Raw genomic sequence first — 27,580 nt, 5'->3', positions numbered from 1 at the left:
AATGCCATTGGGGGGGCCACACAAAAATCAGTCCAGGGGCCGTACTTTTGACATGCCTGCACTACGGCAATTGTTGATAAAAAAAACATTTTTTTTAAATTATCAGATGAATACATTTCCACAAGAGAAACAAAAAAAGAGATGCAAGTTTCGAGAAAAACTGGTGTTTTCTGATTTTGAATGGTCCTCAATTGAAAGAAAAAAAAAAAAGTTATTTTCCACAATTAGGCATACATTTGCTAAATAAAACAACGTTTAACACAAAGCACACTTGGGCTCCAACTTAAGCCCGCTTTGTGGCACCCAAACACAATATTGTGACGTCAGGAACCACAGGAAGCTTATTAAAGGATAAAATAGTTTATTTTATAAGTTTATAGTAAAGGTAGGCCTCAACTTGCAAGACAATTGTTGGCAGTATGTACAACATACTTGTAATTTCCATGGAATGGAATCAGACAAAGACCTACCACACTAATTATATCCTCCTAAAGATAAAATAAAATGGAAACAATATACATACATACACACGTCTCCTAGAGATAATTTTTTTCCTCAGGGAGGGAAGGGGGGGATTAAACAACATTGATTTTAATTTTTTTCACGGTGTAAAGCACAACACGTCGACGGGGCTCGTCTGGCCGCCGTTTACTGCAAACGTCAGGCGCTACCTTGGACATTCAATACTTAATTCAAACCCTTTAACAACACCACGTGCCACAAATTGGGTCTTTTCTCCAAGACTTGTGTGGTTACCACAAAAAAAAAAAAAAAAATTACATAATAGTTTTGAAAACATCCAATTAATGCTCCGTATGATATATAAATGAGATGCCTAACGTATCCAGCCACCTAAATTCATCCACTACTTCAAGCTAAAAGGACAAAATACGATACAAAGTTTAGGAATATTCTCCTTGAAAACATCCATTTTTAAGGGCTTGTTTTTTTATTTTTATTTATATAACTGTGTTAAACGTGACGAGCAGAACGCATCTGCGATTCAGTGGGCCTGAGGTGGGAGATCGCAAACATCTGCTCAAAGCATCTTCACATTCTTGCGTGGGGGGAGAGAAAAAAAAAGGTAAGCTAGAAATGTTTTTACATTTTTTAAAAAGGGCAATTTCTTCTAGGTGTGTGTAAAAACTTAAACAATTTGCGTTTTTTTTCCATTAATCAAGCATAAAAATAAACAAAATACAACAAAGCAGTGCCTGGAAGAGTACACCTGGCTCCCCCATCTCGCTCCGAGGATTTTCTGGAGGAGGAGAGAGGGAGGGATTAACCGGAGGGTACAAAAAGCATCAAGTCCTTGAGTTGCCAAGCTGCCTTTTTTTTTTTTTTGAGTTTTGGATTGTTGTTGCTAAGAAAGAGGTCAGGGCGGACACCGATGACGGAGGAGGAGAAAAAACTAAGACAAACTGGGATAAGGGGGGGGAAGCTGGGGAAACCTGAAGCGGTTATCCTCCGCCCTGCTTGCTCCTTCTTCCCTGCTGGAAGGACGAACGGCTGCGGCGGTGGGAGATTTCCAGGGACACGAGTCTCCAGCGTGAGCCCAACAGGAGATGGGGGGGGGGGGGGGGGGGATAAAGGACGAGGGGAGCTGGATGTTGTGCCCTGCCGCCCCCGTCTTCTGAGTTTTCAGCTCAATGGCTCTAGCTGGCCTCAACTCGCAGCTTCTTCCTGGTTTGCGGCTCTTCGGGCTCCGACTCGGAGCTGGAGTCGGAGCCGCCGTCGAACGCCGACACGGCGCTGCCTTTGGGGTTGGTGTACAGGCTGCTGTCAGGTGACGAGTAGCTGCTCTGGAGCTGCGTGGAGCCTTTCACTTTCTCCAGAGCACGGACTGAAAGAAAAAAAAAAAGTGGTTGAGGTGACTGAAGAATTCACTAGAATAGCCTTTAAAAAAAAAAAAAAAAAGCATCTGTTGAACTTTTTTGTCTAACCACACACAGCACTGCATCTTATTGTCATTTTAGAGTAGCACCTAGTTGCTGAGTGGATGAAAGAAAGAAAGAAAAAAAACTCTAAATCTGAAACGTCTGCATGTGTTTTAACCCCTTTATTGTGACACTAAATAAAATCCAGGCAAACCAAACGTGTCGAGTCTAAAGCAGGCTTAGATTTTAACACCTCGCATCAAGGCTCGACCCAACTAGCTGAAAACCTAGCAAGACGTGGACTAAAACGACCTGAACTGAAGAGTCTGGCCAAGAGGCCCTTGGCAACTCTGGAGGAGCTTTAGAGATCCACAGCTCAGGTGGAAGAACCTCTTTGTAGGACGACTATTATTTGTGCATGACACAAATCTGACCTTGGTGCAAGAGAGAGACAGAAGTCGTCCCATTTAACGTTAGCCACAAGCCACATAGGGGACAGAGTGACTGCAATAAAGGTGGCATGGGCAAGTATTCAACCCAAAAATGGAGGCTGGACCAAGTTGGAGAGATGATGGGTGAAGCTAAATGCAAGGAAATGCTGCTAGAGGCAACCTTTAGGTCAAATAATAAGCTCCTTCAGAGGACTCACTTCACGCTGAGGACCCAACCCTGGACGTCTGAGTCGGGCGTGTTGGACCACATGGTTTGTGTGAACACACATTCATGGGTCAAAACGGCCCAGTCTGAATCCAGACCTCAATTTATTTGATTACCTGGGTCAACTTCTGCAATTGCTCAATAATAGGCCAAAGAAATGCAGCTTTTAAATATGCAAACAGTTACCTAAAAAGAAACTGGCTCCAGCGAGAACAGACTCGTGGAGACGGGCTAAATACTATCCATGCTAACATTTGTCTTATACCAGGGGTGTCAAACATACGGCCCGCGGGCCGCGAACAATGTAGTCCGGCCCTGTGGCTAAATGCATTATTAGTATAAAAAATAAAAAAAACAACAATAATAATTGTTGTCTTAATGCCATAAAGAGCTCATCAGATTTGACTTTCACATGTGGAGCAGTACAGCTTTTCACATGGTGCTACGCTTGATTTATGAATGTGAATAGTTTTATGATTCATGCGGGGAATATCTTAAATGATTTGGACACTACAATGGGAAAGTAGGAGAGGAAAGGAAGAACAAGAAAAAGAAAAGGTGAAAGAAAGAGGAGATAAAAGAGAATGATATAAAAACAATTGAAAAAAAACATGTACTTCGTTTAATTGAAAATGTGCAGTTTCTATATTGTCCACGAGGGGCGCTGTTTTAATTAGCAGATTAAGCTTCAGGTGTGGAAAAATTTTAATCATTTCTTAATTTTTATCTGTTTGATGTATTTTGTCATGCAGGACAGTGTTTTTAAGTTCTAAAAAATTTGAATAAATCTTTTTCAACATTGTACAATCACTGTGATCAGTTCTTATGCATGATGCACAAGTAAATGTTTAACTGAGTAAAAGTATTGTCGAAATTGCACATACTTTTCTTAAAACGCTGAAGTTATTCATAATATATTGTGTAAAAGTGAAATTCATTTAATATAAAAATCAATAAGTCCACTTTTATTAGTTCTATTTAATCTTGCAATGAGTTTACTCGTGTGGCCCTCTTGAGATCAGATTAAGCTGAATGCGGCCCCTAAACCAAAATGAGTTTGACACCCCTGTCTTATACCCACTTTTCTTTCCACTTCACCTTTATTGTGCTACTTTGTGTTGGTCTATCAGGTTAAATTACAATAAATTACATTTAAATTATGACAAAGAATGAAAAAAAAAAAAAAGAAGCTCAAGAGGCATTTGCTGCATAACAAGTTTCTTCTTTTAAAATCAAGTTTGCCACATTCTCTGTTGCGAGAATACTTCCCAACCACCAAAGTCCGTGCAAACACGTTTAATCAGCACTAGCCACCAGTAAAGCGTTGTTTAATCGTTGCAGAAGCAGATTTTAGGTCGAGGCTCACCTTGCTGCTCCAGCAGGGCGTTCTGCCTCTTCAGGTCGTCGATGTCCTGCTGGTGCGTGTGGTTTTTTCGCCTCATGTACTGGATGTATTCTGTGGCTTTGTCTAGGATTTGAGCTCGAGACGCCTGTTTGGTAGACTGCTGTTAGTGACACATGCAAAAAGTGAAGCAATGACACACACATCACAGACAATTCATCACATTTCACAGTTTCCCTGCTTCTGTCATGACTGAAACCACTGCAGGGGAATCTGGTAGACTATCAGTCGGGTCGCAGCTCTGGTACCGAGCAGAACCCCGTGCTGGCTGACCGGCTATCAGAACAAACACTTCACTGATGCCTTATGTCTTTAATTCATAACATGTGCTATAGCTGAGCATTATTTACTCATTTAATAAACTAAACAAATACTACAAATGATCATTTAAATGCAATGAAGTACTAGCTCTGAACAAATAAACGTGTAAAACTACATTTATGTATCTAATTAACATGACAAATAAATACAAACCAAACTGCACATTTAGTCATTTTTGTAAAGTAATTAAATTCTGTACATTTGACATTTTTTGTGGCATAAATATGTTGACTATAAATTACAGGTAATAGTCAGCCCCCTTAGTAAATATGTCTAATATTCCTTTTTATTATCAGAAGCTAAATCAAACTGAAAAAAATATTGGTAAAAAAAAAAAAAAAAAAGCAGCTTTTTTTTAAATATAGTTTCTTCTAATTTGAGCAAAGCGTCTAGAAACCGAATTAGTAACAATGGCCGCTCTTTAAAACTGGGAAGACAAGCGTTCAATTAGGGGAAATTGCCTCCATGAGCGGCGGAAGAACGACAGAAAAAACAGCTCCTGACCTAAACTTACCCGTCTCTCCAGGCAGAGGAACTCAGTTTAAACGAAGGCTGGATTTTACGTAAACATACCTTGCCAAGATGCAGAGTGGGGACGATGGCAAATAAAGTTCAAAATGATCCCCAAATAGGGGAGAACTGCAGCTAAGAGTGGGAAGACAACCATTACGAGCTGTTGAGGAGGTCAAAGCCTTTTTTCTGTCAGAAACGTAAACCTTTGGGCTGGAAACGTGATTTTCATTGTTGAAACTGCAGAGCTCTTTGGCTCTGATGTGAAACAAAGGATGAGTGGAAAAGCATGTTAAGCATGGCAGGGAATCTGTAGGGCTGTGGATTTCCCGTCGAGGGAAAACGAAAGGGGGGGGGGGGGGGGGGGTGTCACTGGCCGCATCACTATGTGCCGTTCATGAGTTTCGTTAAAACGAACAAATCACGTCGTTAACCAATTCGTTACTTTCTCGTTTCCTGCTGATGTCAGGTCGAGCTGGTCTGGAGTGGAACTTCGTCACCCACTAAATAGCATCTCTGACTCCAAGCTAATGGCTAATGTTAGCTTGGAGTAACTCAAGATTGGCCACAGCAAGCTAGTGGACACAGAAATGCTGCTGAGGAGTAGCACTGTACTGAAAAGGGCACTAATTCACTCTTGTGCCACACAAATCTGTACAGGATTCATTCACGATGTCTCAGAGTCAACCTACCGGACACAGTACTGCCGCTGAAGAGTGATTCGCCAACTAGTAATATGATTCTAGCGACGCTCGTTGATATCGTGAACGGACAAAGCAGGCCTGATTTTTTCACAGCGTAAACAAACGTGAACCCCCCCCTCCCCCCTTTGTCACCTTCGTTCGCACGTGGAACCAACATTGTGAACATGTTCGTTCAGAACGTCAAGCTTGTGTTGCGGCGCCAACGACTGAACGGCCCTGGTTCGTGCAGTACATAAATCACACCGACAGTGGTGCTGTGTCACTCACACACACACTACACCAATGGACTGAGATAGGATGGACACGATTTGGGACATATAAGACATGTCTAAGAATTTGACGTGATATAATCTGAAATTTTATATCTTTCAGAAGCAATAAATTTTTTTTATTCAAGAGTCATATTTAGACATTTTACTTTTCCTATCTGAGCTGACTGACTTCTGGCTGCTAGAACTTCAAAATAAGGCACGGGTATAGCCTGAAGTCTGTCTATTATGCATCTTTATATTTAAAACAATTCATAATCAGGCTTATTAATGCTCTATAAATAGCGCACAGTGAGACTGAAACCATGCTTATTGCCCATTTTAAATGTAATGGAACAGAAAACGCAGTTAATTCTTTATAAATAGCTAATTGTAAGCGACCAGAAATGTAGTTATATATGGGAACAATCATCTCATCTTGCATGTGAACAAAACTAAGGAGTTGACTATAGATTTCAGGAGAAACAGGGTTAGCTCAAACCCTATATCCATCATGGGAGAAGAAGTGGAGGTGGTTGAGGAATATAAATACCTCAGTTCATCTGGACAATAGACTGGCGACAGTGAAGCCGTCTATAAGAAGGGACTGAGCGGACTAATTTATGAGGAAGCCTTCAAGGTTTGCAGTAAGATGCTGCGTATCTTCTACAAGTCTGTTGAATCGTCTCTTCTAGAGTCATCTGTTGGGGCAGCAGCATCAGAGCCAGGTAACTAAAAAGGCTCAACAACCTGATAAAGAAGGCTGGCTCTGTTCTGGGGACGACTGGGGAACCTCTGGAGATAATTTTGCAAAAAAGGATTCTTCATAAAACCAAGAAAATCATGGACAACCCTGACCATCATCTTCATGAGACTGTCTTGGGAAAACAGAGTTCCTTCAGTCAAGAGGCTTCTTCAAATTCACTGCAGTACAGACCGCTACCAGAGATCTTTCCTGCCAACAGCCGTCACCAGCTACGATAACTCCGAAGAATCTGGATCAATAGGAGTTACATTTAATTTGCCTTTGGGATCAATAATGTATATTTGAACTTGAACTGAATGATGCGTTGAATGGATCATTTTAATGAACCGATTCTAGAGAAAACTGCCATTCCGATCAGCATCGCTCATGCGTTTCCCTAGCAACTGTCAGACAAGCCATTTGTAAAGGTTCACGACAACAACCGTGTATATTCTAATGAAAGAAAACGGAGACTCTTTAGTCCTTTCGTCCATTTGATCCCACTCTCTCCTGTACTTCTCCAAAGTGCTTCGTCTTGCCGCCCCACAGTCTCATCTGTCTCTAATTTTCCACTGAGTCCGACAAAAAGCCATAAACTCAACAGCAAGTTCATTGTCGCTACAGTGTCCTCCATTGTTCCGCTGTGTTTTTGCCACATGCAACAAGTCATGTAACTTTGATATGACGACCCCAACCACATTAATGCGGTACCACCTAGTTGTAATGGAAACCACCTGAGTTGGGTAGACACCAAAGTATAAGGGCCGTTTGAACCACTAGAGTATTATAAATGAAAATCTGGCTCAGTCTGCTGGAAGACCAAAAAAAAAAAGGGTAGAGATCCAAAACATGTGGCCAAATAAACACAAAAATAGTTTAGACATAAAAGTGACCTGCTCTCATAGTCGTCTTGAGTCCCCAGATCTAAATTCAATGGAAACCCTGTAGGGTTAATTGGAGAGGGACCCATCTGCCATATATCCAGTCCGTACCGGAAGTCCACACTGGACGTTTTGGACATTTCTTCATCGTGTGATGTACTGCTTATTATTGGTCAATTCGACTAAGCACATCATATATTTAGAAATAAGGAAAGTTCTAAAAGCTGTTTTCCCCTCAAATTGATAGTCCGTGCTAACATAAGCTTAGCCTTAGCATCAACACAGCTGTTTGTATTTTAAAACTTTATCTGCAAAATTACAAAGTGATCAAAGAACAGTATACTCGTGGTGTGTTCCACTTGTCTTCAGAATTTGGTATTTCCGACCTCAGAGTATGAAATTCTAAATGGGACGGCCCCCACCCCCAAAGTCGGAATTAGACGCCTGAAAGTCGGTGCAATAGGACCATACCAGATTTCTGTATTCAAGATGCTATGGCTCCATGCACTCTGGACTAAAACAGACCGGACCAATCACAGCTCGAGAGGCGGGACTTTACGATGACTCACGCTCAGCAGAATTACCCATAATGCAGCAGCACTGTTTTGTAACCATAAGTGAAGATGCATAAGGATACTTTTGTGGCTTGGTGCCTTGGAAAATTAAGAAAGTACATGCGAGTACACCATGTATCCTCTGATTATGTGATGCAGTTTTATGCGTCACAGCCGTAGTTATCCATCTGGTTCTGACCTGTTGACACTGACCCTGTTAGTCCCGCCTTTAAAATGGGTTTCTACCTTTCTAGACTGATATGCCGTGTACACACCGTAAGTCAGTCTGGCTGGCCAGGCTAGCTGCTCGCAGCTACATTGAGTAAAACTTCATACTTTGTTTTTAGCAGTTCATTATGTAATATTTAGCACTTTTTTAAAAGCACAAAATATCATGTAGAACAGCGTTCTTGTCATTGTTTTAACAGTAGCGGCAAAATGAGTAATGAAGGATCTGCTTAAAAATAAATATTTTGCAAAAGGTGACTTTAAAATTCATTACAAGACTTCATTACAATGGTTTTGTGTGAGCATCCCATCTTTTTTTCCTACTGACCGACAAGAGGGAAGCTAGAAAAACAAAATTCAGAGATGACGTAATCGCCGACTGGCCGGTTTCGAGTTCCCAGGTAAATGGAGCGCACCAGTACGACACCTTAATTAACTTCTGGTGTGAACTTCCGGCACTGATTTGAGATATTGTGGCAAGGCACTCAGCAGGTGTGTTAATTTTTAATGTGGATTACTCCACCTGTGCACTCCGCCTACTGAGTAAGTGTTCTCAAATAATTTTTTTTTTTTCTTAAAGGATTTTAGACATCTTTACCAAGGAGGCCAACAAGTAGAACTTATTTTTTTTTAGAAAGGCAGAACTATGGGCGATGTGGAGGTCAGCTTTTCAGGTAGGTTGGACAAGACTACTTTCTGATTAATGAGTAATTATCTCAAACTAAATGCCCAGATCCAGGTTTCAGCATGACTAATCCTAATGATCACAGTTTATCAATCAAAATAATGTCCCAGCTAATGCAGTTATAACAAGAGTTATCTGTAGCTAGGTTCCTAATACTGAAATATAATAACCCCTTTTCAAACCTAACTTCTAATATGCTACACATAAAATACAAGCAGCAAAAATATACCAAGATACAGTAAGACAAACAATTTAGACTGTAAAGAAAAGTAGATTCAACAGAGAAATACTTGGAAAAGTAATAAATGTGATTTAAAACAATAAGCAAAGTCTGCCATCCTAATGCTGGATGGAAGACTCTTTCACAGCTTTGGACACAGCACAGAGAAAGAACAATCCTCACATGTTTTTGGTCATTGTGACGATCTTGATCTGAAGACCTCCAGGTCTAGAGGGAGGGTATAGAGTTACAAGGTCATTGAAGAAAGTAGGAATCAAGTTATGCATCATTTTAAAAAAAAAAAGGCCCAGAAAGAGGGTTTGGTAGGCCACTAAATGTAAAATCTGACTGGCAGCCAGTAAAGGCACATAAAAACGGTTGTGCTGTCGCCACAGAACGGGGTCCTGATAAGTAGTCTGGGAGCTGAGTTTTGGACCATCTGTAAACAGGAAACTGAATCAAGAGATGAAAAGTGTGAAATAAAAGCATGAATTACTGCAGGTGCTTGTAAGGCCAAATATTCATGGGTTACCCAGATAATGTGACAAACGTTTGAGTTTCCAAGATATTGGGGGATATCATTGTTCCCCATCCTTGCAGACTCCAGCACTTCCTGTAGGTGCCTGTCCCTTTAACTCAATCAGGCTGGCGTGTTCTGAGCTACATTACCAAAACAAACATGGCGGATGGAGCTCATTGGGGAGTTTCAGTCTTCGGCACCAGAGCTGAAGGTGTTTTTCAGCATTTTAAATGTCTGAAACAGACTAAAGCATTGAAGCAACGTAAAGCAAACACCCGTGACGGTGAGCGGCACAGACCGACGAGATGCTGGTGAGCAAAAAGAAAAAAGCCCTGACCATAAATCATTGACTTTTTAAACTGGTCAATGCTTACTAAAGTTAATCTGTCTGGTTTATTTTCATTTTTTTTTCAACATGAGTATTAAAATACAGCATTTCTTGTTTTCTTTATGTGCAGACTTTATGCAGAAACCCAGATTATTGCCTTTACATCTGGTTTTATTCATGTTTGTGCTAATATGATAAAATTTTAACAATTACATAATTTATACCATCAATGCTCAACAGCCTGTTGTAATACATTTCCCTTAAAAAGTGGCAATAAAAGTTTGGTAAAAACCAGGTATATCAAATGAGGCATCTTTTTTGGCGGAAAAATCGTTTAGAATAATCAACTGAAAATAAGAAAATAAAAAGTGGCGGCCCAAAAATTAAGAGTCATCCAGTTACTCAGCTCTTCTAGACAGTGGTGTAGAGTAATAAGATCTGTAAAAATCATCAGGCTTCAGGGATATAAAGATCTGTGTATAATCAGCCCAACATTGGTAAGAAACAACAACAATAATTTTTAAGAGTTAGCAGAAGGAATGCTTGTATACAGAAAAGTACAGATCCTAGTATTGATCCCTGAGGCACACCACTGCTATAGGATGGAGTTGTATCATCAATTGTTACACAAAGTTAGATATGTAGCTAATGCACCGAAGAAACCCAGACACCCTTTCTAGATAAGAATGGTTTGATCAACTGTATCAAAAAGTAGGAAGTCTGAAATAAAAATGTCATCATGACGTAAATTGATGAGGACGTCGCTGTTAAACGCTAAGGTGTGCTGTCTCTGTGCTGTGTTTTTGGCGACAACTACATAGATATCAGTCAAACGTGTCATTTTAAATCTGCAACTACTTTTCTACAGGAGAATGTGCTGCTGGTTGTAAAATCTGTATATTAAATGCAATGAGGGTAACTAGTTCAAACAGTGAATATTTTGTGTTTTGGATGCCTTTATCAACTGCATCCAATATGGCCAAAGCTACGTGGCAGATAAACATGTTTGTACAGTTAAGGAAGATTTTCTGTTTTAAAAAAAAAAAAAAAGCATATTAAAACAATAATATACTATCGTTTACCTTACGCAGCTTATAATAGGAACAGAAATTTTGACATTATCTCATAAAGAAACTATATATGACCTGCATAAGAGATAGTCTAGATAAAATTGGCGTATGAGTTTTGTGGTTATGGTAGAAGCCATGAAAATAGTTTTAGATACTTACAAAATTCAAACATGGTTTTTGGGGTATTATGGTGTGGGACCTCATTTATTGTTTTTTTCTAACTGAACTCTGCCTTTAAAGAGCTTAAAAAGGGAAAGATTTGGAGAGTTGAAGGATTGATTCAAATCATAAACTTGTGGTTGTGTTAGTCCCAAACTTTTATCTAAAGAGTTTTAAAAAACTATCATGTTCGGTTGGCTAAATTAAGTAAAATACACTAAACATTCAAGTTATTCAACATTTTATACACGCTTTTGTCTGATGTATGGCCTAATTTGGAAACGCTCATCTTCTCTTGTATAACAGGAACTAAACAGAGCTGAAGTGGCACAAAAGCGTGGGAGAAGAGGATGATTGAGAGATGATTCCTGTTAAATTTAACATTTCTAAAGCTAAATAAACCCTCCCATCATTAAATCTGCCCCCACTCCCTCGCCGCCTCAGATTCCTGAATGGGCTTTTTTGTGGCGCGACGACAAAAATTTGTGCCCAATAACTGAAGCCGGTCCAAATCTTCTCAATGTTACTGATGTGAAAACAGGAAGAGAGCAGCAAAAATGTTCTCATAATAACTTCCTGACACCGGTCCAAGTATTTAGGCAGCCTCATTGCCTTGGAGCTGCCAATCTACGCTCTCCCACCATCTGCTCTTTTCCCAGTCACTGCAAGCATTTCCATAATGCACATTAAAAAAGAAAAAAGAAAAAAAAAAAAGACATCTGAGCATTTAGCCGTGTGCAAAAAATATAATAAAAACAGGATGAAACTGTACTTTAACATGAGTGTGTGAATGTTACTTGTGTGCCGAGCTTTTACCAACCTTTTCTCCCTGCAGGGAGGGTACCGAGTCCCGCAGGCTGTGAAAGCTGTCTTTGATGTGGTCCCTACGTTTGCGCTCCAGTGCATTGTGGTGTGCCCGTTTGTCTGCCTGCAATGAGAAGTCACAGGGCCTTGAGCCTGGCAGCAGAGCAGCGTGGGCAGCGGGGAGTCGGCGGGTGTCCCGGCCAGCCGTCCACCGCTCACACCTACACAAGCTGCTCTGCTGCAGAGCCTGAGCCTCACAATGCGGTGAGAACACAGCTGCTGCAGAGCGTTTCGTTCGCCCCGTTTGCCATCAATTACACAGAGAAGGGGCCGTAATTATTCATTTAAAGCCACTTTATACGAAACCACACAGAGCCTAATGTCTTCAGACTGATGAACGTACAAGAATCGTCGCACAGAAGTGACAGAAACGGGACAAAAAGGTTCTCGGAGATGTCAAACTTCAATAATGTACAACAGATTCAAATGTGTTAGTAATTCTGCAAAAATGAAGGGTTTTACAAAACAGAAATGAGAGAACGGTGCATTTTTTAACGCCACATCTCCACAATGTTGCAGCAGGAGGAGGGAAAAGAAGTTCTTAAAAGCCATAAAAACTAAATTTGACAGCTAAACTGGGGACATCATGACACAGGCGTAACAAAAAAAAAAAAAAATTAAAAAAGGATTGCTGTTGAATCTGGGTTTCCCATCCATTACAATGCGTTTGCAGTAGGGCTGAACAATTAATCGCATTTTCAATATAATCGATTAAAAAAAAACGCAATTTTCAAATCGCAGAGTCTGCAATTTTTGGCTATGTAACAATTAGGGAATTAGACACGTCCATTAGGTGTTGGTAAAATGTTTAAAGTGGGTTTACATCCACATGGAAGGGAAGACAGTTGCAGCAGTGAGATAATCTAACTTTATTACTTGTTTTAGAGTTTATATAAATCATACATAGCATTAAGTACAGGTCAATCAGTTTAATACATAGACGTGCTTGTTGGTTGCACTTTATGTTCAACAAGGACTGATGTCCAAATCAACTAAAAGCTGTTCTCTTGAATAATATTCTGATTAATAGAAACATTAAAAGTTCTTGTTTAAAATAGTCCTTGTTTAGAAACATCTTTATTTGGACGCCATTTTTGTTGCTTGTGGTTAATGCAGAGAAAAGTCAAAATTGCAATTTTGGTTGAAATATATTGTAGGCAGAACGCAATAATTTCTGCTTCGAGTTTAGATGCTGTGGGTGTTTTAGCACCTAATCTGCACGGCGAGGAAACAAAATGATTTGTTATTTGTATACGTTTAAAAAGACATGATAAATTAAACTGGGAAAAATAAAATCGCATTAAATCGCATTATTAAGAAAAAAATTAAAAAATAAAAACGCAATTAGATTATTTTCCAAAATCGTTCACCCCTAATTTGCAGTGAATGGGGTGTATTGGCCAATGGCTGTCAAGTATCCATACGCCTCTTTTTCTAATTGCAACCATAAAGTGTAATGTTTGCTCTTTGGAATCAATGAGACCGTAACCACAGCATGGTTGTGCAGTGGAAGGTAAATTATACTTCCTTTTTCATTTTATTTATCAAAAGGTAACGTGACAGCGGTGCCATGGGTTGTGTTTGGCTCCAGAGTCAACAGACTGGAACGCATCCCTTAGCTGGCCTTACATGCACGGGTCACTTGAGCCATTTCTCTACTAGCTTTGCATTTAGATATGGTGATTTTTGTTTTTCCCCTAGTCGTCTTTGCAAAGTAGCTCCAGCTGAGGATGGGTTGGAGAGCAACCGAACATCAATTTACATATTTTAACATATTACCTATTAATTAAAGTCTGGACTTTTGACTGGGCCGCTCTAACAACCGCTATTTGGCGTAAACCACTCCAGTCTAACTTCCTCCCCAGCCTCCAGTATTTTGCCGCCTCCTAACAGGTTTTCTGAAGAAAAAAAAAATGCTTTCCCCCGCAGCCTGATGCTGCCACTACTTTGTCTCCACAGCTGTCCAAGACTAGGAACTGTGGGAGTTTAGTGTGGCCACCTTGCTTTTTTAGTAGGGCAGGGAAATAAAGCGATTTAATTGGATTAATTTCAATTTACAATATTTTAAGATTACATTTTTGGAAATGTCGGGATTTTATTTTGCCAATGCACTCCATGAAGAGTATAGCAGCAATGCTGAATATGTGTTTAGGAAAATATATACAATGTAAAGAGGAAACCTTACCACAACACCAAGCCGTTTAATTTACTCATTTACTTATCTTTTTAAGTTAGTTTGAAGTTACACAAGTGAAGTCTGTTCTTATCTTATTGCGTAATACCACTAGTAGCAAACATTTTTATATTTTCATCGTTTTATTTTTATTAATTACAATGGCATGGCCGCCATCTTGTTTTACAAGCGCGTTTCACAGCTTGCATTAAGTTGCAATTTAAATTCAGGTCAATTCACAGACAAAATACTTCACATAAAAGCAAGTTTTTTTTTTTTTAAATCATTTGTTTAATTTCTTTTTGTGAAACAAAAAAAGGATGATAAAAAAAAATTCTATTAGATTTGGTGTAATAAAACTGGAGATTCTTTTTTAAAGCCATATCGTCCAGCCCCATTTCTCAGCTTTGCCACGTCTTCCTTTTTCACATAATGGATTAAAAAGTGGGAGATGCTTAAAGGCTGAGAAATTGTTTTACAATCTAAGACACTTTGCCATCAGAAACCACCTCAATTTGGGACAAATCATTGATAATATGTAGAAGATTATTTAGTCAATACGGATTTTATTTCATTTAGGGGTATCGGACGGGGAGTAGGACACAGTCGCTGCTTGTAATGTGTATAAAAAAAAATAAAAAAAAAAGGGAAGAGGGAACAACATTAAGCACTTAATTTATGAGACGGGAGAAGAATTTCTTCATTAAAATATTTTCCACACAAAGTTAAATGGAGCTACACAGAAATACGCTACACACCAAACAGTCAATGACTAAAAGCAAAGCGGTAAATGTGCAGGCGTCACTTGGAAACATCAAAAGGAGCAAGACGCGCTCGTTCCTCAGCTTAGTGCTGGCTCTCTTAACCTCGTTAACCCCTCGTTAGGGAAGCAGATGGAGGCCGTCCTGCAAAAACCGAAGAGGCACCAGAAAATAAATAAGAATATTTCCGTTGGCAAGGAGACTAAAAACAGAGAACGAACTGAAGTGGTGAGTTTAGCAGCTGAATTTGCCGACTCATACGTGGAGGTTGATTTTAGAATCAGGCTGAGATCGTATCAGTCGAATCTTAAATGACTGTTTAAAAGTTAAAAATGTCGACCGGGACTCGACTTTTTGAATACATCTCCGTTTTGTCCGCAAATATTTAATTAATTATCTCCTGCAGTAAAAGAACAGGGAAAGGTAAAACTATGCAAATTTTCTACAATATGCATATAATTCCTGTAATTAATATCAAACAAACCCAAAAGGTTTGAACCCAGATTTAGCATCCATCACACTGGAAGCTCTGAAAGACACAAAAACTACCAAAACAAGTGAGGTTCACCAAGCAACAACTCAGAGCAAACCTAAGCTCTGACTTTCAGCAACCACGGCCTCCTGCCACATGACCGGCTTTCTATCATTTTATTTTATGATGGAGAGCATTTTATTCCTACTTGCTTTTATTCTGTTTTATTTTGCTATATTTTAATCATGTAAAGCACTTTGCATTGTCTTTGTACTGAATTGTGCTATATAAATAAATTTGCCTTGCCATCCCGACACCCAGCCTGCAATCACACCCTCATCCTCCTGAAGACCCAGAAACGCGTCCAAACCCGGGTCACTCAGACCTGACGGGACATGGGCAGCGACTAACGCACCCAGCCAGAGCATTATACACACTAAAAGGCTAAAAATGTCACTAAATGACAGGTTAAAACATTGTAGATTTAACCAGTTATGGTCCCTGTTAGTAAACAGAAACCCCTAAAGACTTAATCTACAAAATTATCTTTTGCAACTGAACAGATACTTTATATTTGTGAAATTACCCAAACTCAAATAAATCGTTCAACACCAGCCATAAACAGACATGTAGCCACAGAGTGGCCTCATAATTACACTATAAAAGCCCAACATGGCTGCCAACGTTACACGACCGGAGTCGGGCTGCAGATCAGCTCGCTTCCATGTTTTTAGGCCAAAACCATTAAATCCGCCGACCAAACGTGCTTCTGGACTAATCCACGCGCTCAGGGCTCGGACATTAAGCCCGACACGGAAAGCGGAGGCGGAACGGGCCGTGCCGAGCGTCGTCAGCGGAGCAGCGGTGATGCGGACACCAGCTGTGCCGGCGCAGGGTCACGAGATCGCTGCCGCCGAGATAAAGAGCAGGCAGGAGGCGTGTGACTCACGCTGCCGGCAATCACAACGACAGACAGACAGACAGACAGACAGACAGACAGACAGAGTGGCCACAGGTGAGACGGCAGGCAGGCTGAGACAGGTTCACCTTCAGGGACGACGTGGAGCATTTACTCAGCTACATAAAAAAATTAAAATACTTTTAGGAGTATTTCTACTGCAATGTACTTTTTACTTTTACTTGAGTCATATTACTAGAGTAAAATTTCTGTTGTAAGTAACTTCATGAATAAAGAACAAACTTGGTTTAACCAAAAATGCACCAGAGACAAAAATGTAGAGTTTAAATTAAAGTCAGACTTCTTATTTGTACACAAGCTTTGTTGTTATTTTAATCTTATTTTCTATCCGCTGAGCTCATTGAGCCATTTGGAGGTCAGATGAATGTACAGTAAACAGTAAATATTTTTATTGGAAGTACTTTGCACTGTTCTAACATGTTGTATATACAATAACTGTTATAAGTATTGCTTTCAAGTTTAAAGTAGGCAAAAAATTATTTACAAAAGATTTCCTTTTGTCTTTAAAATACCAGAATTAGCACATAACCTTATATTTTTTTATCTGTCCGATTACATAATTTAGAAATATTAAATCATCAGTTATGATTAGTTACTCAGTACTTTAGTAGTCTTCTTGCTGAATACTTTTTTTTTTTACTCTTGAGTAATTTCTTGGCTGACTACTTTTTACTTTTACTTGACTAAAAATAGTTTGCAGTAGTTCTACTCTTAGTACAACTTTTGGCTGCTCTACCCACCTCTGTTTAAAAGCCCTACAGCAGAATTAACGACATGATACGAGAGTTTGAATAAAAATTGCTGAGGGAGGGAGGAATGCATCCGACAAAGAGCCTTAATGACATTCAGCATGAAACTGAAACCGGTTTTGAACAGAAACGTTCAGCCGGCACCGACCGCGTCGCCGTGTCTTGTGACTACGACGGCCCGGTAACCATGGCGCCTGCCCACTGCGGCAGCCACATTCACGTGCTTCCTGGCATCGTGCGCGCCGCTCCCTGCGTCGGCCCGGCCATAAAACAGACACATGACTACCTGTGCAGGTATGTGCATTTACAAGTCTGGCAGCCGAAGTGGCACGGACGGCTTCAGGCGGGAACGGAGAGCGGCCGCGAAGCTGACGGCTACTTTTTGCATCGCACAAAGCCCACCTGGAGACGGTAAATGTGCAAAGCGTCCGTCTCCAGGCGAGACAGTGGAGGTTTATCTGGATGCTGATTGTGATCTTAGGAATGAGGCCCAGCCTAGAGGTGACACCGGGCCGCCTGTTGGCCTTCAGGCCCTGAGCTCAAACATCCTGTTAGCTTCACGTTAGTGATCAGAGCTGGGAGATGATGCCCCACCTTGCTTTTAAGATGCAAACTACGAAAGACAGCTTTATGAAATCTATGATTAAATAATAAAATAAAACAATCAAAAAAGCATGGCAGGTATTATTAAATTGTCTGACAATAACACAAACAGTTAAAAATCTGTGTTTTATATTGAAAGCTTCATATAAAACCATGTTTTCCAACAAATTCAAATTGTTTAATTAATTCAGGAGGTATAAAAATTTAAACATTTACTTTAGTCTGAACTTATTAAAACAACTCCCGCTCTTTTCACAATGTTGATCAGATTATTATATTTTTATTATTAAGTCAATTAAAATGTCCTGATTCTGGAGGCTCACTGATGCTTCGTCTGCTTTCAACCACAAAGCGTTTGTGCCTTTTTTCCAGCTGCATAAGATTTTAACCCTACCTCCACAGAAAAAAAAAAAAAAAAAAAATCCACAATCCTTCTCAAATGTTTTGATGACCAAAGGCAGCGATTATCTACTCATCACATACTTTTCTGGCTACCTAAAAGGACGCGCCGGCTGAGCCGCTCTCGCCATTCTTTGCATACCTGACAACGAAGCGTCACGCCCATCGTGCCCGGCTCAAAGCCGGCTGGCATACGGATACCTGCACAACGCCTTCCTTATTTGACGTAGGAAACGCCAACAAAGCAGAAGAATAAAACGCGCAACCCTGTGACATATTCCTAACATCTCGCCTCAGAAAACCTCTAACTGTTGCTGATCTACTTAAACCGGAGAAATGCGTTTGCTGCTTCGTAGGCGCTTCCGTACTCATCCACAGAGTCGTGTTCTAGCAACAATGGATTGTTCTACCACCACCGGGGGAACAAGACACCTAAACTCAGACTGACCTCCCCGACCCAGATCAATCAACCGGCCACCGATCCAGAACCAGGGCTTTGCTCCAGTTCACGCTGGACGCCGTGGCCTGAAGAAGCCACAGATCAGATCCTGAAGTTCCCAAACCAGACCCGCTCCTCGCCACAGCTAGACCCAGAGATGCTGTCCGTGAACAGGATCTGCCCTGAGGGAGTCCAACGCGCCCTGGGACCAGGAAACACTGACACGGCTCTGCCTTTACGGACACAACAGGAAGCTTTAATTATGCGCCATTTTAAAACAGTCACGTTGTAGAAATTCACTTAGGATTAAAGCTTTTATGTTCTAAATAAATGACAGTCATTCCTGTTGGAGGCCAGGTTTAGTGCTCATCCCTAAATACAGTATCTTGGCTCGTTTACTGGCCGTCCGCTGTTGTTTTTTTGTAGTTTAGTTTATTTCATGTAAAAAAAATAAATAAAACTGTTCAGCTACCAAGAGAAGTGAACCGACGAGATGTTTTTTAAGGCCATCGGTAAGAAAAGCGTAGCCTACAGGTACAAACAGGAAGTAGGAAGGAACCATGCTGCTCTGGGGTAATGTGTTTATGACAACGGGAAACGCTTTTTGTTTCGGACGCATTAAAGCCAGCTACGGTCGTTTAGCTTTGATCTGAGCGACAATTTCTCACATGTTTCAATCAGGCCAGAATTATGGCTTCTGAGGACGCAGCAGAAGTCCTCATTTCTAACCTGACGGTGAGGATAGAGGATAAATGAGGTTAATTTATCCTCTAGGTTTTCTTTGAGGGCTTTTTTTGGCTAAACACCGACTTATTCCCTTTTCCAGGTAAACAAGAAAAAAAAAATAAGTATAATACTGACACAAATATGTTTTCCCAAAGTAGCAGACGGCGTTAATTTTCCAAATCCCAGGCCACTAACCCGTCGGGTAAAGGAACCGGACACGTGTCGGTAACTTTGGATGCAGTAACACGTTTTTTTGGGGGACGGCATGCATTAGTTTTCACGCCAAATTTAAAACAGCCTTTATGTTCTGGCCTGAGGCGGATAAAGGGCTTCGCAAAAATATGCATTTCTTTAGTTTGGTTCATTTTATGACTTACTCCCTTTGTCGAATTCTTTAAAAGTGGATCAGAGTATATCTACTTTTTATATTTTAAACTGATCCATCTTATAAGGCCGCTTCATTCCTTTTCCTTTTTGGATTTGATGAGACTTCTGTGCTGTTCTTGATGTGCAAAACATTTTTTGTTCATTACTTAAATCCTCATCCGTTCGTAGAGCCTCTCACTGAATAATAATAAAAAAGATGCATCAGGACATCTCACTGAATATTTTGCATTTTAAAACCCTACTTTATTCAGACCCTGACACAAACACACGACGGGCCTGTTTTAATGCATCCACCAAGTCCTGCGCTTTCTGCACCTCTCCCCGGTTTGGAGATGCGGCTGTACGTCATTCGTTCAGCCGCCTGTAGGGAGAAGATGGCTCTAATCTCTGGCTGCAAATGTAGGGAGGGAGAAAAAGGAGAAAAACAACATCCCGCCGCACTCCTTCCTCCACACGAAGCCGTGTCCGGGATGCAGGCGCGGCTTCATCACCAGCTTTAAAAATATTATATATATATCCTCCTTTCCTCCTCTAACCCTTTGCGTACTCTACCAAAACCGACTCCGTTTACCGAGCGGAATCCCCGTGGCGTGAAGTCAAGAGGGGGGAGGAGGAGGAAGAGGAGGAGGAAGGCTGCTGCTGCCATGGAGAACAGACAGCTTCGTGTTTACCGGAAAAAATAAACTTGCAACAAAACCAGCCTTTGTGGCGGGATAAAGCCTCGGTCTAAATATAGACGTCGTGTCGCCATCTCCCCACGGCTGAGCGCACTCAGCACGGGGGGAGGAACACCCCGAGACGCGCGCTGGACGTGACCGTGGACGGATGCGAGCTTTAAAATGTCATCAATACTGCCCAATATGTTTCACATTACAGCAATGTCCATGAAGCAACATAAAATACAAAAAAATAAAAAAATAATAAAAAAAAAATATATATAAATTTGATGGCTTGAATAAAAAATGGAGTGCACAACAGCAGTGAAAGATTTTCTCTCGACAGTGGACAAATCCCCCCCCACACACACAGCTTTACGCACCACAGAGTGATATCTCGGTGATTCTTCCTGCAAAAGAAACAGAACAAAAAGTACAATTGTAGCCATGACTGCTGGGCAAATCTCAACTGTTTCGCTGATGTGGCTTTAAAAAGTAACACAATTCAGCACAGTAGCGACAAGACGGGCTACGGGGTTCGGCGAAATCACCAGAATCCATTAGAAAAAAATGACTCAGAAACCAGCAGCTAGTCGGCTAGCTGGGCAGCTAGTTGAATGCTAAATCGCCCGCTAGCCGGGCGTAACGTCCCTAAAAAAAAAGCAGAGAATCGGGAGTACTCACGTCACTGTCGACTTCGATGTCATCGTTATCACTCATTCTTCGCTGAAATAGGCTGGTTTAAAAGGGACGGGCGGCTACAAAAACAGCATGGATCAGTCGAGCACCGAGCGGCGCAGCTAGCATCAGCTCACCTTCTGTTTGGACAGAGCCGTCTCCACGTGACTACACCACACACGCACGACTGTTGCTGCGCGGCGCGCATGCGCGGCATTTTTAAGGCGCTTCTGGGAGTTATAGTCCGCGCACGTGATTTCCTGCTAATGATTAAGTCAGAAAAATACAAACTCTTCGAGTATTTTAGTCTGGTTAATAGGATATGAATACGATTCTACGGCCACTAGCGTCATGCTGGAAAACAGGACACTGTAAATGTTTTAGCTAAAATGTTGCATTTGTTTTCGAAACTACAACGCCCAAGACTCCGACCGCATGACTATTACGTCACAGCAGCTACCTTTTCTGTTGCTCCATGGGAGTTGTGGTTTGAGCCGAATTTGTATGTCAAAAGATCTGAAAAAGGCCATGGCTGAGACACGTGGATTTCAAGAATAGACCCAGGCATGAGAATGTTACCAAGGCAATGATCTGGGCTTATAAAGCCTTGCTGGCTGTAAAGTTAATAAATAGCTATATACATAAATATATATATATATATATATATATATATATATATATATATATATATATATATATATATATATATATATATATATATATAAATATATATATATATATATAGATATATAGATATCTAGATAGATATAGATATATAGATATAGATAGATAGATTATCTATACCTATGTGTATAATATCTATCTATATCTATCTATCTCTATATCTATATCTCTATCTATATATATATATCTATATCTATATACTGGGTGCGATTTGATGTTTGTGATGTCCCTCCCTCTGGTCATTCATGTTTTATCCCTGGATACATTCCTCCCCATCTCTGATCTGAATAAGTAATTATTTAACTTTATCAGGGGATAAAGTTCTCCGTCGCTGCGACAGATTTCTGTGAATTGAAAAAAGGGTGCAAAATGTTCCGTGTAGACTTTTTATTCAAGATTTAAAACAGAAGCTACGCTCAACCAATGAAATCTGGCAGAGCAAGGACATTAGCCAATCAGAAAGAGTGTAGGGTGTGTCTTTGCAAAGCGCAGATCTGCCAGTCTGAGGTTTATCGGTGTTCAATTATTTTAACTTTTGGAAGAGCGTCTCAAACTGACCACAGATGGTATGAATAAACGTATTGGTGATCAAAGGTTTTCTTTGGATTTATGTGAACCACCAGGTCAGAAAGTTCTGCGGATAGAACACCTGACAACAACTTCCTTCGGTAAGTGTGTCTGTCTGCTCTTGCAGTTAATTGATGAGTTATTTCCACCTGTGGCCATGTCGCCTGTCAATGTTTATTCCCTCGCTTCCAGTAATTTAGCTGATAAATGCGGCGACTAACCAGGGATCTCCTCATGATTCACTGTTGTGTTTTATTTAAAACTGAAAGAGTAACGCTTTAGCTCAGCTAATTTAGCATGACACACTATTTTTTTTTTTTTGAAGAAGGGTCCGAATGTGAAACGATGTCCCGGATTGACTGGGTCTGAGTCGGAAAAAGTAAAAAAAAAAAAAAAAATCACAAATATTCCACCAGCGCTTTTCTGTAACAAAGAAAACAGAGCTGCAGTCAGAGCGGCTGTCAGTCAATATGCAGCAGCTCCACCTCATGAGCAGCTGAACCAGGACACTCGTTAAATAAAATGACAAGGATTTTGACACATACAGATTATTAAGGAAACTACATCAAAAATAAAAAAACAAATAAACTGCAGCTACAACATGGACTGGAGAACAGGTTCTAACTGTGTGAGACCAGAGAAAGGCGATTCTCAGAGAGTTTTTGTAGTTATTTGTTATTTTTACACAGAGTGGAGTGTGACGTGAACCGACACTGTGGAAGCGAATCGCACCAGAAACATGTGAAAAAGCCTCCTGTGGAAAAATTGGACTCATTTTACTCCAACTAAAAAAACACCTGCCAGACAGACAAGCTAAACCAGCCAAGATTACCTTTAATAATATTTAATTGTTAAAGGTATTATTGTAAATATTTCTAACGAAAAATGTTCATCTTTAAAAGTAAGTGATGTTTTTTTCTGATAAACTTTAAGCAATGTTACTAAACTTTTTAAAAATGTAACCTCCCATCCATGGATTTTCTATACCTGCTTTTCCGTACAGGTGTTACGTCATGCCGTATCTGATTGGAGAACGCGGCTTGACGTAAACACAGGGTGGTGGAGGAGCTGGTGACCATCTCCAGCAGTCAATGAGCGACAAGTGGGGACGCAGAGTCCATCCTGGACATGTCACTGGGCTAAAATATAACCGTTTTTATAAACTTCAAAAAAGTCAATGCCTTTTTATAAACTCATGTGTTGTGATAATTAATTGGTGAGCAATAACGGGCAAAGCAGAGACTGATTATTGTCTTCTCATCTTCTCCAAATCTGAGATTGGGCCAAAGAGGTAACAGGTCCAGGAGGCAGAACCCTAACATACCTCTTCTTAGCTTCTTCAAGGGTATCCCAAGGTTTGGGGAAGGGACAAAAAGGGGCAGAAATATTCATACTCTGAAATTTGTATTACTTACAACCACAAACGTCAACGTGGACACCTAATTAGTGAATAGAGTCCACTTTTGTGTGTAACATGATATCAGTGTAAACACAGCTGCTCTGTTAAAGCTCAAGAGGTTTGCTAGGGTACATTAATGAACAAACAGCTTCATGAAGACCGAGGGACAAAGCAGACTGAACAGAGACAAAGCTGTGGAGAAGATTAAACTAGGATTTGGTAAAAAAAAAAAAAAAAAAAAAAAAAAAAATCTAAAACTATAAAACTCTGAAAACGAAGAGTCTGACAGGATTGCACCAAACCACGGCTGTCCACCTAAACTGACAGGCCAGGCATCGCAACACAGCATCCGTTCATTTGAACGAATCATTGACGAACGACACAACACTAGAACTGACTCTTTTCAACGCAGAGGAGCAGCGGCTCTACTCAGAGCTCTTATCTTTAAAGCTTAGCCAGCCAACCTAAGTCCCTTTGATCAGGACCCATATCTTGGCCTTTTGGCTCAGCTTCTCTTTCATTACAGGTGACTGGAGCAGCACCTGTATCGCTGCACACGAGGCTCCGCAGTCCCTCTGTCCATCTCCTGTTGTCCTCCTCTGTCTATCATCGATTTCTGGACTGCCTTGTGTAAAATAGAATCCACTCCTTATTGCATTTTTGGGGTCGCCTAAAACATCTAACAGATGCTAAGGGTAATGCTTCTTTATTTTTTTTCTGCTACAGGTTACCTTGAGCACATTATATTAGCTAAAGGTGTATTATGTTTGTATTACAGGGCCATGCATATTGTAGAGATTTAAAAGAATCTGCTTCTGGGCTTCTTTTTGGCACCTAAATTTCCCCCCACCGAGGGACATAAATGGATGTTTCTATCCGTTTTCACCAAACTACAGTGTAGATAAGGAGCTTACACTGCGAATTATTTGGCACAGCAACAGAGGATCAGAAAGTGTGTGTTAAAAAAAGATGGGAGCACCCTCTTTCTTTTATCTAGCAGGTCAGGAGGTCACAGCAGCTTCAGGAGACACCCCCGCTCTCCATTTCTTTTCCTGCACATACACACAAACACATACTGACTTATCTTATGGTTTCCTCCCTAACCTCAAAGATGCTGCGGATGCTCTTACTAAATTGCTCTTGGGATGAAATACGCTGAAGAGCCACGCAACGGAAACGCAAGAAAGGTTTACCAAGAATATTGCATGTGACAGCTTGGCCTAAAATGTGAAGCCATAATAAGGCTGGGCTTTAATAATGAATCTGATGCGGAGGGAGCCTACAAACAAGAAACCATCCAGCTATGACTGTGCACCTCAAATATTTTTTGCTTCCCCAAAGAACTGGAAAAGGTTGCAGAAAAACGTGTTAATTAAGCTGAACATATTTCTTCAATCTTGCCAAACGCTAGGTGCTATTTCCTTCTTGTGTAAGCTTGGAAATGAAGCGTTTCAACTCAATTTCAAGATCCCAGTGTTCAGCCTGATGGGAGCTCACTGATCATAAGAGGTGAGAGAGGAAGCAACGTTGTTAAAATCCAGGCATCTAAAGTCCGTTTTTTTTTCTCTTGTTTTTTTCCAATTCAATTTTTTTCAATTCAATTTTATTTATGTAGCGCCAATTCATGAAACATGTCATCACGAGGCACTTTACAAAGTCAAAATCAATCATATTATACAGATTGGTTAAAAAATTTCCTATATAAGGGAACCAGTTGATTGCTTCAAAGTGCCGACAAGCAGCATTCACTCCTGGAGAAGCGTAGAGCCACAGGGAGAGTCGTCTGCATTGTCCATGGCTTTGCAGCAATCCCTCATACTGAGCAAGCATGAAGCGACAGTGGGAAGAAAAAACACCCATTAGCGGGAAGGAAAAACCTCCAGCAGAACCAGGCTCAGTATGAACGGTCATCTGCCATTTATCCAGTAATCTGTTCTACATTAGATGATAATAGCGGGTGATCTGTCTTCCTTGGATGATGTCACAGTTAACAGAACGTCAGACCAGGTGTACCTACTATGAAGAAAAAGGAGAGAGAGCAAAAAGTTAAAAGATGAAATGACAACAGTCATTTCAATATAATGCAATGCAAAACTGGATTCCACATCGAAGTACACGGCAGATTGGTATATGCCATTTTGACTATAAATTGAGTGATATTGATAAGAGGTATCCAATATAGATTACTTTAAAAAAAAAGATTTAGGATCAAAGTAATACAAGAATTGTGTTGTGGCTTAAAGATGAACATGATTTGAACTGAATGGTAATGGCGCAATCTCATTGACAATAAAGATTTTTGATCTTTAACTAAAACAGAATCTCTGGTTCTTTTCTGAGCGCCACACTTCTACTTCTCTCATCTTTTTCGATTCCACCAAAACAGCTCAGTTCCTCTATATCTAGAGACGATATCCCGGAGAGGCTGCAAGGCTCTATTCAAATTCACAGAGACTGCCTGAGCAAGACCCTTAGCCTGAGAATGCTGGCCGGGCGTTGCACAGTGGCAGCCCACTGTCCCCAAGGGAAATGAGTTAAATGCAGGGGACGAATTTCATTGGAATGTATGTTGCAACGATAAGGATAATCAAAACTCTGCTAAACTAGCGGCGCCAGAGGTGGAAGCGCATAGTTGGCCTAGGAGGGATGCTCAGGATTTCTGATGTATTGAAGAAATGCCCCTGCACTCATTCAGGTGTACATGGGTAATCCGTGTCAAAATGTCAAAATCTTGATTGCAAATAAAGCTAGCTTGATTTGACAGGGGAAAAAAATCTTATATTAAATGAGGTTTTAAACTTTCCAACATGTTATAAGGAGTAAAGACAGAAATAGCTCATTTACTCACGTCATTCTTACAGAAAAGATGGATTTCAGGCAAAAAGCTTTCAGAGTTTGCTTTTATAAGAGAGGAAAAACACTTATTGAGAATAATATGACAACCTCCCCAGAGTTTTAACTCGTTGGTTTGAAACAATAAATGCTAGAATGAAACTGGATGTTTGGACAAGAGTTTCCTTCATGTCAAATTAGGTGTTTTCTAACTGAATTTTACTCCGCGCTGTTATTCAAACAGCAGATCAGTCAAGATCTTTGGTCGATTGTCAGAAAATACCAAAAGTAATTGTACAATTTAAACATATGAGCATTTGGTAGAGCTGACCATTAAAGGAACAAGAAACTTTGCACTAACCAAAATGAAGTTTCTATTGAACATGTTTTGAAACACATGATCAGAATACATTACAAAGGTAACATTTTGAAGTTACCAATTATAATATTATCAATAATAATAATAATAATACTTTATATGTTTCCCAATTTTTTTTGTCTGAACTTTTTTTGCATAGGGTTTTTGTAAGATGTGAATCTAAACTTTGATTTTACAATTTGGCCTTTTGGACTGTGTGATTGTCTGTATCATTTAGAAAGAAAATTCCTCCAAACTCCCCCAAATACATATTCATGTGTTTGAGTGCTTATGAATTTTCATTTTTTTTCTCTAAATTCAATCTGTCCTACTGTGGTGGGGGTAAATCATTTCAATGTAATTTATTCTGCTTATTTATATAATGACAGCTCACAACAAATGTCATTTCAGCATACGTACTTTAAAGGACAAAGATGTCCAACCCGTAACACATTTTACAGGAGCTAATTTGGTCCAAATTCAATTCACATCAACCCAGTTAAAATATACAACTGGATTTACCAGATGTCAATGGAGAGGGAAATTTAAGAAGGGGATCAAATGCCCCTGATTAACTTGTGATCAACAGCACATGTTTAAAATCAGGAGCGATGGCAGTTTGCCGCGCTGGACCATATGGCTGGGTGTGTTAACACAATGTCAATGATGAAAGACATCAGCGGTGATCTCAGTGAAGCAACTGTTCCCACTCATCAGTCTGGGTGGGGCGATGAGGCCATTTCCA

At 40.3% G+C, this 27,580-nt stretch overlaps 1 protein-coding gene across 8 annotated transcripts; it reads right to left on the bottom strand.

The window, feature by feature from the left end:
* Positions 1-344: 344 nt before the first annotated feature.
* Positions 345-21,186, bottom strand: max (myc associated factor X). Of its 8 annotated transcripts, none has more exons than XM_012877230.3 (6): positions 21,002-21,186; positions 20,701-20,727; positions 11,930-12,037; positions 9,216-9,260; positions 3,901-4,039; positions 345-1,843 (listed from the first exon to the last, which is right to left on the bottom strand). In XM_012877230.3, the coding sequence occupies exons 1-6, from the start codon at positions 21,035-21,037 to the stop codon at positions 1,656-1,658; spliced, it is 543 nt and encodes a 180-aa protein (XP_012732684.1). In that variant the 5' UTR covers positions 21,038-21,186; the 3' UTR covers positions 345-1,655. The 8 variants fall into 8 exon arrangements, with proteins under 8 accessions (XP_012732684.1, XP_012732694.1, XP_012732702.1 ...); XM_012877240.3 differs by having other exon boundaries at positions 3,901-4,036; XM_012877248.3 differs by having other exon boundaries at positions 3,901-4,024.
* Between the last annotated feature and the right edge of the window lie 6,394 nt (positions 21,187-27,580).

Source organism: Fundulus heteroclitus, chromosome 15 (genome assembly GCF_011125445.2).
Source record: "Fundulus heteroclitus isolate FHET01 chromosome 15, MU-UCD_Fhet_4.1, whole genome shotgun sequence".
In the NCBI taxonomy this organism is placed as follows: Eukaryota; Metazoa; Chordata; class Actinopteri; order Cyprinodontiformes; family Fundulidae; genus Fundulus; species Fundulus heteroclitus.
This window is presented reverse-complemented; position numbering and strand designations above follow the sequence as displayed.